We start from the raw sequence: 10,347 nt of genomic DNA, 5'->3' as shown, positions 1-10,347 counted from the left end.
TCCTAGCGGCCAGAACTGAAAACGCAGCAGGGGCGACCCGGCCTTCCCTGAGTTGACAAACTCCGAGGCGCACTTCCAAGGGCTCCCGTTTATTGCAACTGAGCAGAGATAGGCTGTGCACACCTCCCCAGCCAGGTCCAGGGCCCAGCCCCTCCCCAGCCCCCAGCTGCAACTTCGTGGGTGAGTCCCCAGGGTGTTGCCAACAGCTCTCGATGGTGCTCGCTGTCTTAAGGCGCCTGCTCCATTGCGTCCAGACTCCAGCTCCTTCGGTCATCGTGTGGGACTCAGCAGGGGGTCCGTCGCCTTTTTAAATCCTGAGTCCGCGTTGGAGGCAGCGGAAGCTCAGGAGAGGTCAGAGGTAGAGCGAAGACGCGGCTGGGGGCGGCGGTGCAGGCCTGGGGTACACAGAGCCAAGAAAAAAGGGTCAGAGGTCCTTTTTCCCCACCACTTGCCCTGCCCACCCATCCTCAGCGCCCCTCTTTGCCCACCTGGAGGGTACCAGTAGGGGCGGGTTTCCAACTCCTGGGCCAGACAGGTCCTGCGAAGGGCGCCGGCCCTGGGGGTCGGCAGGCAGTGGCTTCCTCGGAGGTGGGGGCTTTGCAGGCCCCTGAGACTGAGAAAGAGAAGGTAGAAGGCGGGTTTGGGAGGGTGTGTCATGTTGGACCCCCCCATGCAGTGGTGCTGGGGAACACCAGCTTGTTGGGGGCAGCACCAGGTCACCTTTGTCTCCAGATAAACCTGTCACCTAGAGATGCCACCGGGTTAGGTGCCCTAAGGCACAGAGGGGCATCTTGCAATGGCCACTACCGCCACAGCTCTGGGTGGGGGAAGAGGCTGTGCCCTTCTCTCCCCCCACTGTTACCTTCAAATGCCTCACCACCGGGTCAGCAGGCAGAGGGTAGGTGGGGGGATTGGGTCGGTCAGCCAGCTCAGCCTGAACAGAGAGAGGGGCAGTGGCTGTGAGAGCACAGCAAGAGGCAGTGGGCATGCAGAGGTTCTCCCCAGGGATTCAGATCAACATGCAAAATCAGCCAGGGGCAGGAGAGAATGGGGACATGCGCGCAGGGCTTGGGTGCATGCCAGCAGATGCCTGGGGAAGGAAGGTATGGGTCACCGTCGTGTCCCTGGCCGGCTGCAGTCCCGCCACTGGCCACCAGATGGTGGTAGAAACCAAGGCAGGAGGCTCACCCTTTGCTGCTTCTGGGGCTCAGAATGTCTGAAGGCTGAGGGGCACCCTGGTCCCCTAATGCAGAGCAACACTGGCAGGGAACAGGGACGAGAACTGCAGTTGGGCACCAAGCCTCCCGCCTGCCCTGAGCCAGGGTGGGGCCTGGCCCAGATTTACCTGGAGTCTCTTGGGCACAGGGTCAGGAGGCAGCGGCCTGGAGGGGGGTGCCGGGAAGCCAAGAGCACTAGCCTTCTGAGAGAGCCCCAAGGAGCAGACAGGCACACGGTGGGGTGGGGGGAGGGAGCAGAGAGACAGATGTGGGCAGATGGGGGTTAGTGCCTCAGGCGGGGCAGCCAGGGCCCCAGGGGCTGTGAGGACTGTGCAAGCGGTTATTTAGATGCACGCAGAGGGGGTGACCAGTGGTGGAGTGGGCATGCGGACCCCCTCCACACACATAGTCCTGTCATCAGATGCAGAGGCTCAGGGAAGGGGCACTCACCAGCCCTCCTACAGGCTGCACTGTCTCATCAGGTCCTGGCACACTGAAGGCCACTGTGGGCCCCACCCCCCTTCCACTCCAGGGGCCCCTGCTGGGAGCAGGGGTAGACCCACCTCAAAGCCACCAGCTTGGGGTGGCCTGCTCAAAGAGCTCAGCAGACAGACCCTCCTGTAGGGGACTGCCCTCCGCACTCCAGGCTGCACTTTGCGGCTCAGCCTGCAGCCAGTGGGGAGCGGGGGCTGGCCCAGACTCCTTTGCCTGACTCTTTGGCAGTGTCTTTCTCTGAGTCTAGAGCCTTCAATTGCCCCACCCCAGGGCCCAAGCTGGATGGCATGCAGGACTCACCTTGGCACCGGACATCAGTGGGGCTCTCTGTGGGGGTCCTGGACGGTCTGGGGGACCAGACTGGGCTGCCCTGAGCAAGGAGAAAGGCAAGAATGGAGAGGGCCCAGCCTCCATCCATACACAGCCCGTGAGTGGCAGCCCTTGGAGAGGAGGGTGTGTGGGGGCTTAGACCTGATCAGGGGTGGGGAGGGGAAGCTGATGACCTTGAGGAAGAGCCCTACTTCCCCAGCACAGGGGCTGAGGGCAAGGCGGGGCGTGGGGGGGCAGTGGCCCTAGCAGGCTAGCTGCCCCACGCAGGTCTACAGTACGAGATGAAGAGCTCCAGGGCGCACAGAGGGAAAGGGGGTGTGTGGGGTGTGGCACAAGGGGCTCCAGGTCACAGGCAGGTGGCAGGGGCTACAGAGGGGTAGGGGCAGGGCTCCAGGCTGTTGCCCTCAACAGAGCTGTGGAGGGAGCTGGCAGCAGGGAGGCTGGTACCTGTATTGGCAGCTGGGTCCCTTGAGCTGGCAGAGTCGCTGGCGCAGGCGGGCACGGTGCCAGTAGCTGGCAGCAAGCAGCACCAGGATCAGCAACAACAGGAGGCTGAGTGGCAGCCCTGTGGTCAGGGACCTGGTGGCTGCAGGGTGAAGGCAGGTGTGAAGGTGTGCAGGGCTGAGAAGTCCCCACCCAGGAAGGGGCGGGGCAGAGAGTAAGGTCCTGTGCTCAGAGAAAGTGGGGGGCTCAGGGGTCACCGAGAGTCAGGGAACCAGCAGTGAAGGGGTTGGAAAAAGGGGGGGTAGAAGGTGAGCCACTCTGCCCTCTCAGAGTGGCCCCCGCGCCCAGGCCCTGCTACCTGTGATCCGGGCGCTGCAGTCCGGGGGTGCCCAGCCTTCTGCACAGTGGCAGTGCCTGTTGCTGTCGCAGACCTAGGAAGTACGAGTTGAGAAATGAGGGGCTCTGCGCTCTGGGGCCGTGTTTCCCTGTCCCCAGCTTTTCTAGATCTCAGCTGTCCACAGCTGGAAGGTGTGCTGGGATGAGGGGGTACAGCAACCCAGCGCTACGGAGAGAGGGAGTCTTTATCTGCACCAGAGGAAATTAGGGCGAACTACCGCTGTGAGTGCCTTCTGTATGCTGGCACTGGGCTCCAAGCTCTCCTATGCATGTCGCGTACCCCAGGAAGTGGGTACTGTAATGAGGCGCATTGGATAGATGAGGACACTGAGCTCAGAGAGGTTAATAGCCTGCCCTGGGTCACACAGCTAGGCAGTGGAAAGGGGTATGTCTGCTTCCAAAGCCCATCACCCTTTTCCTCCCAGAGGCTCCCTGCACCCCTCCCACCCGCCCCCTATGCCAGCTCACCCCGTGCCCACGACATTTGCTTCGACATTCCTGTGCCCCCAGGAGATCCACGGGTTGGCATCGATGGTCGATGCACACCTGCCAATGGGGAGGAAGAGCAAAAGTCACATTCTCACAAAGCTTCCTGGCGCTGGAGTCCAATACAACTGAGGCCACACCCCAGTGTGACAGAGGGGGAAACCAAGGCTCATGGGACGACAGGACTTTGCTCAGTCACAACGTGAACTCCCCTTAGAGTCTGTGCCCCATACACTGTGAGGTCTGGGCATTGCTCACCTGTACACAGGTAGCCCTCCCCACCTGGCCTCACCCACCCAGGCTGCTCACCAGGCCAGGGCCACAGGCTGTGCCAGGTAGAGTCAGGAGGGGCTGGGCCACGTCGCGGCCCAGGTCCAGATGTACCCAGCTGCAATTTGTCCGGGTTCCATTGGCTTCCAGGGTCTCCCAGCGCAGATCCTGGGCTGAGCCCAGCAGAGGCTGGGCCATGCCCCCCTGGCACTGCAGCTGCCCACAGATGGCATCTCTGGGGTGAGGGAGGAGGCATAGGCTCAACGGGGGCAGGGCCAAGCCTTCCACAAACCCAGCGAGGAGCCATTTTCTCTCTTACCTAGGAGCACAGGACACATAGCTGCCTGTAGGGCTGCGCCCACAGTTCCCAAAGGCATCCCCCCGCGTATTGGCAGTGAGGAGGCAGAGCGGTGTGGCGGGCTGGGCCCCAGGTCCCCAGAGAGCCTGGCACTGCTGGGCGTAGGAGGCACACCGCCCCTGCATGCACACAGCCTGGCCGCCAGCGCACGGCTCCCCGTCCCCCAGGCTGGCATCAGGCGGGCATTGGGAGCTGTCCCCTGTGCAGAACTCAGGCAAGTCACAGTCCCCTCTGGCTGGACGGCACTGCCAGCCCGCCGGGCGCAGCTGTGGAGGGTGAGTGAACATCAGTGTGGGTGCCAGGCAAACCCATCCAGGCCCTGGGAGTCAGAACGACCCTCTCCGCCCTGGTCCCTGGCAGGTGCGCTCTAGGAGGCCGGTCCGGTCTGTGCCCACCTGGCAATTTTGACAACAGGGTCCATCGGCTGCACACTGTGCCCCTGGCCTCAGCTGGCAGGTGAAGGGGTCACAGCAGGGATCGGTGCAGTCCTGTGGGTCGGGGTACAGGGGGGCTGAGCATCCAAGCAGGCTGGCCTGAGAGCCTCCCTCCAGAAGCCCCCCTCCCAGAGCCCGAACCCAGAAGGATGCCCACAGCGAGTGAAAGCTACAGCCCAACAACCACGTGCTGACCCTGGACAGGGAGGAGGGAGGGGGTGACAGGGCCCTTCAGAACCTGAGAGCGGCTCAGGAGAGGGCCCGTGAGCCAGGGCGAGCGCACAGAAGTGGGTGGGGCAAGGCTCACATTTGGGAAGACACAGGTGAACTGCTTGCCCTGCTCCATGGTCACATTTCTGAAGATGGTGGCCTTGGAGGGCAGGCCGGGCATCCGTTCAAAGAGGCAGCTGCCCATTCCATCCAGGAGGGCTTTCTCCAGGGCCCGTCGGCTGCAGTTGCTGAAGTTCAGACCTGGCAGGAAGCTGGGGGGGCCAGCAAAGATGGTTGGGGCTGCGGACCCTCCCCTGCCCCCTGTCCCCCACCCCATCGCTCTGTACCTCCTGCAGTTACTCACTCTGTGGAGGCCTCCATGATGCAGCTCTTGGCTGGGGCTGGACCTGGACAGGGGCAGCTGTTCCCAGGTGGGTCGTGGTCCAGGCCCAGGCTGTGGCCCAGCTCGTGGGCTATGGAGGAGGCAACGCCCAGGATGCTGGTGGAATGGTCCTGCGGGGAGGTGTACCCCAGGTCCAGCAGCAGCCCAACAGCTGCTGTCCACTCCTCCTCTGGCCTCTAGGGCACCCAGCAGGCACCGCCTCCCCCAGGTGCTTCTAAAGCAGGAGGAGAGCCCAGGCCTGGGTGGCAGGAAACCTGGGTTCTGGCTCAGCTCTGTTCCCCTCCCTCACTGTGTGACCCTGGGAGATCACTTCTGTTCTTTGGGCTTCAGCTGCACCCCCCCCCCCCCATAGGAAGACCTAGGTGGAGACTGTACCCTGATGAGCTGGCCACCAGTGAGGTGCCCTGACAGCAGAGGCCGCGTGATGCACCCCTGTCCTCTGTACCCACAACTCGGGGTTGGGCAGCTTTGCAGGGGGGTTCAGTAAATAGTGCCACAGTGGGGAGGAACTTCACTGGGAATGGGGAAGAGACCCGGAAGTAGCTCACCATGTTCACACCTCCTGAGAAGTCAGGAGAACAGATGGAGTTCTGAATGGCCATGCCCACCACGGGCCCAGAGAACACGGTAGCACTGTGGGGTGGAGACGCCAAAGGTGAAGCCCAAAAGCTGAGGTGGCCAGAGCGTCAGGGCCTCTGGGAGGGAGTTGGGGTATGTAATTGGCCAGGCCAGGGCAGAGCCCCCCCACTGGCTGAGCCTGGGGGTCTTACGTCACCAGCTGGGCACTGTCGTGGGGCAAACGAGGCAGCAGGTGGGCCCGGCGCCAGTGGAGGAAGTTGTCTAACGTGAGACCTGGGTCCTTGCTTATCTCGATCCAGTCTTGCTGTGTCCAAGCCTCCAGGCCGACTAGTACCACACGTACGTTCAAGGGCCGAAAGAACTGAAAGAGCTGGGGGTCAGGAGGGGGGTATCCACGGCCAAGGGGCTGTAAGGAGGCCACCTAGCCCGACACTCACTGTGTCCAGGAGGAGGGCGACTTCCAGCGTGCGGTTCATCAGGCGCTGTACGTCTGGGTACCTCTGGACCTGTGCGTGGAGAGGCAGCCGTGAAAGGCATCAGGGTAGGCGGGGTCAGGGGAAGCCACGCAGGGGCCAGCAAGCTCACCTCCGAATGATCCGCCACAATCACCAGCTCGATGATCTTGGTCTCTGTCACCACGTCCCGCCTCCTCTGTGGAAAAGGAGGAGTTAGGAGGCACCCCCCCCCACTCCCTGTCAGCAGCCACGCAGGGCTGACCAACCTGTGTCCACTCCCACCCTGTGGGGTAAGGCAGAGTGAAGGCAGAGGAGCGTGAAGAGGCCACTGTACAGACAAGCCACTGCGAGCCCGAGAGAACAGGCATGTGCCCGAGGTGGACGGAGAAGTAGGGTTTGAAGCGGGGAGCAGAGCCCCGCTTTTCTAGCTCCAAATTCAGTGCTTTTCACACATTTTGAAAAATTATAATAGCCAACACTATCAAATACCACACGCCAGGCACAGTTCTAAGACTTTACATATATATTAAGTCGTTTAATCTTCACAGCAACCGTATAAGGCAAGTCGTTCTGTTGTCCCCATTTTACAGATTAGGGAGCTGGGTTCTTGTTGTTTTCTGATGGTGACTGAGATAGTTTCTACATCCCAGTGAGCTCTCTGCATGTGGGATCATAAGACCCGAGGCGTCTGAGTCTAGTGCCTACACCTAAGTCCTGGATATACCACATCTTAGTTGAATGGCCTTGGGCAACTCACTTAACCTCTCTCACTGAAATAGAGCTCCCCATATTCCCTCCCTCCCGGGGTGGCTGGGAAGAGTGAAGGAGGTAATGCTCGCTGAGTGAGTGGCAGTTGCTCCCTTAGCAGGAGCTGTTGTCACTGTGAACAGATAACCAGCCCTCCTGCCATTTCTCCTCACCCGGCGAGTGTGACGCTGTCCCTGGGAGCGCCCTGGTGGAGTCTGAGCGGGCACAGATTCCCGCCAGCTCAGGGCACACGTGTGGCCTGGCAGGAGGAGGTCTTGGATCCGGGAGATAACGGGAGGACCCTGAAGGTCCCCAGGCCCCAGCTCCAGGGCGTAGCTTTTCTCTGGGGATAGGATCACCAAGCCCCTAGAGAGAGAGGCAGGAAGTCAGAAAACTTTCCAGCTCATGCCCCGGTCCCTCTCTCCACCTTCGTGGGATCCGCCCGTACCTGAGCCCCGAGCAGGTGCAGACGGAGGCCCAGGAGTCTGTGTGGCCCTGCACTCTTCCCTGGTAGCAGCAGTTCTCCTACAGCACAGAGACACAGTGCCAGCTCGAGGGACAGGCCGGGGTTCGAGCCCAGGAGACTCGCCTATTGGTGAAGATATGCAGCGTCCTCCCACGTCCTCCAAGACGTCACCCTCCAGCTGCCCCCTCCCTCTTTCCTTCAGGTCAGAAACAGGGCACAAGAGGCCTTACTCACCAGTGTGTGTCCCTCGCTGACTACCCGGGTGCCATCAGGCTGGTACCACACCAGGGTGGGGCGGCCTGGGACCAGCTCCCTGTGGAATGAAGGAAAAGGAGGGGAGTGTCAGCTGCCTCCCAGGGTGGTACAGTGACAGCCTGAGGCTGAAGGTGGTAGACCGGTGGCTGGGGGCCAGGAGATCCCCCAACCTTCCTGCTTCCCACAGAGGCAGCCGAGCATAGCGCTTGGGCCACAAACTGCCAGGCGACCTGGGTTCCAACCGGGTTTTCACCACACACGAGCTGTATGACCTTGGGCAAGGTTTTTCTTTTTAAATGAATTTTTATAAGAGTTTATCTGAGCCCAACTGACGACATATGCCGGGGAGCAAGAACTCAAATGTTCCCTTGGGCAAATTATTTAACCTTTCTGTACCTTTATCTCTGTATATAAAATGAGGACAATAATAACACATAATTGTATCTACCTTATAGGGTCGTTATGAGGATTAAACGAATGCAGGCATTTAGTACCTGACACATAAAAATCGTTAGTCATGTTACCATTATTATTATTACCACTGTCATTATTACCTGTTCTGTAGCAGCTCCAAGATATGACTCTCACCATCCAACTCCAATTTGATCCGCAAAGTCTCAGGCACATTGGTCTGTGGGCATCAGAGGGCAGGTCACCTCCCTGCCCCCGCCTGAAATTCCTATCCTCCCTGACCAGCAAATGTCAGGCCTTTAGGAGAGCATCCACCATTACATCATTGTTGGGGGGGGTCCCGCGGGAGGGGCCAGGAAGCCCCGCCTGACCTGGGGCATTGTTCTGGGGGGTTGTGTGGGGAGGTCAAGGAAGGTATCTGAGCCGCCCCCCTCGGCTTCCTGCCCAAAGAGGAAGCTCATGGAGGACCCAGTGCAGGCCCCAGCCCTTCCTCTGACTCAGCTTTAGAATTGGGGGTGGGGGAGGGCGTTTGGTGAGGTCCTGACCCTCTCTAATTCCACCACCACCCCGGGAAAACTGACAATATGGGAGCAAGAAAGCACGTTTGGCCTCAGAATTTCCCAGTGGAGATGGATGGGTTGGGTGGGGTTGAGGCAGACAGATGTGCACAGAGGGGAGAGGGAGATAAATGAAGCCAGGTGTTGGGGTGTGGTGGGAGAGGCAGCCAGACCTGGGGTGGCCATGCCACAGTGGGGTCCACTCACCTGCTACTCAGTCAGGCTTTGCCTTGAGACACCTGATTGGGTGACGTGGTGGGGACATATGTCTTTACTTGAGGGGAGAGGGAGGCTTACCTGAAGCACCTCTGCTAGGCTGAGTGCGAGGTTGTCCTGAAGAATTGGGGGCTCCAATGGCTCACTCAGGGCCCTCGCTGGCCTTGCTTGCTCCTCCTTGGTGCCATCTGCAGGGTCCCCAGGGCATCCCAAGAGAGAGCTGAGAGAATCAGCACCAAGGCTGGGGGGTCGCTGGTATCCTCTGACCCACCCGGCTTCCAGTACATCAAGGCCCTTCTCTGCCTGAAGGACTCCTGCACTGCATGCTGGGACTTAAAGGAGAATATTGGGGGGAAAAGGGGGACTGCTCTCCAATATTTCGCTTTCATCCCAACAACCCATCCACAAGTCCCCAGAGAAAGAAATTCAGCTTTCACCTTGCCCAGCCAGTGGCCCATCCCTGTCCCCCTCAAGCCAATCCCAGTTTCTCAGAGGGACCCTCCCCACTCTCACCCAATCAACCCCCCCAAGGAACGCCCCCTCTGAGGACCGGGCCAAGCCTCGTGGCCGTGGGCCCACTCACCCTCCCCTTTCCTCACATCGGAGATGCTGGGAACGCCCATTTCTGGGTGAGCAGTGCAAACACCCCCCTCCCAAAACACCCTTCATGCCCAGTCAGGCACACCCTCTCCCCACAGCCTCCGCTTCCTCCGAGTTCCCCCCCTCCCCACAATGGCCCTCTCTCCTCCGGACACTCCACCCCCGCCTGCCCTCTCGGCCACTGGCCCAAGACAGCAGCGGGAAGTGAAAGTTCCAAGGAGGAGTTGCTGTCCCAGCCTCTTTCCTGGCCAATTCTCCCCTCTTGGCTTCTCCCGGGCCCCCTCCCGCTCAGCCAGGTTTCTGGTGGCATCAGCACTGGGGTGAAGGGTGCCTGGCCGCTCAGGCCTGGGAGGAGGGGCCGGGAAAATTCTCGTCCTCAAACCCTAAGAGCCGTGTCCACTCGGCTGCCTGGCACCAGGTGGAACTGTCAGCTAGGCCCCAGAGGAACGAGACATCAGGCCTGGGAGCAGCGACCCTCTCCCACGCGCCTTAGGGGATGGGGCGCTGCTCCAGGCCCCTCGGTGCCTGGTACCGTAGCCTAGAAGTGTCGCGGGGACCGTGCCAAGGATGACCCTCCTTCCCTCTCCACGCCAGTCTCCGGGCCCTCGGCCCAGGACAGCAGACCAAGGCGGACCGCGTTCTGATTGGGGGTCTCCCAGAGTCTTCTTCTGACCCCAGCACCCCAATGCCTCCCGACTTCCTGCGCCTCCTTCCAGTCCACCCGGCCTGCTCCTGTCCGCGCACTTACCTGTGTCTGGGAGCAGCCGGGAGGGAAGAGGGCTGCCCGCGCCCAGGAGTCCCAGGGCCCACAGCAGCGCCAGCCGCATGGCAGCTGCGCCCCGGGCGGGCGGAGGGCAGCAGGTGCTGGGCCGCGCGCCGACAAGCCGCGGCGGCTGGGTCTGCTTCTCGCACCCTGTCGCGCGGCGCAACCGCCAGGCCCCGCCCCGCTGCGCCCCCTCCCCCAGGGCCCAGAGCCAGGCCCCGCCTCTCCGCGGCTCCACCCTCGGCTAGGCCCCGC

The 10,347-nt window shown here is 61.3% G+C and overlaps 1 protein-coding gene across 10 annotated transcripts; it reads right to left on the bottom strand.

Annotated features, from left to right (window-relative positions):
- Positions 1–73: 73 nt before the first annotated feature.
- ADAM15 (ADAM metallopeptidase domain 15) lies at positions 74–10,286 on the bottom strand. Of its 10 annotated transcripts, none has more exons than XM_088799633.1 (23): positions 10,078–10,285; positions 8,811–9,061; positions 8,100–8,176; positions 7,525–7,603; positions 7,273–7,349; positions 6,998–7,190; positions 6,208–6,273; positions 6,060–6,128; positions 5,814–5,983; positions 5,592–5,676; positions 5,005–5,153; positions 4,738–4,912; positions 4,392–4,484; positions 3,958–4,262; positions 3,678–3,873; positions 3,351–3,428; positions 2,845–2,917; positions 2,490–2,628; positions 2,013–2,082; positions 1,346–1,417; positions 863–934; positions 489–613; positions 74–395 (listed from the first exon to the last, which is right to left on the bottom strand). In XM_088799633.1, exons 1-23 carry the CDS (start codon positions 10,154–10,156, stop codon positions 353–355), a joined length of 2,736 nt encoding a protein of 911 aa, XP_088655759.1. In that variant the 5' UTR covers positions 10,157–10,285; the 3' UTR covers positions 74–352. The 10 variants fall into 10 exon arrangements, with proteins under 10 accessions (XP_088655759.1, XP_088655764.1, XP_019567364.3 ...); XM_088799638.1 differs by having other exon boundaries at positions 1,346–1,420; positions 10,078–10,284; XM_019711805.3 differs by having other exon boundaries at positions 1,346–1,420; positions 8,811–8,917; positions 10,078–10,284.
- Positions 10,287–10,347: the final 61 nt, after the last annotated feature.

The sequence above is a fragment of the Rhinolophus sinicus genome, chromosome 7 (genome assembly GCF_057876585.1).
Source record: "Rhinolophus sinicus isolate RSI-liver-muscle chromosome 7, RSI-T2T, whole genome shotgun sequence".
Classification (NCBI taxonomy): domain Eukaryota; kingdom Metazoa; phylum Chordata; class Mammalia; order Chiroptera; family Rhinolophidae; genus Rhinolophus; species Rhinolophus sinicus.
Note: the sequence above shows the minus strand (reverse complement) of the source record. Positions and strands in the feature narration are given on the sequence as shown.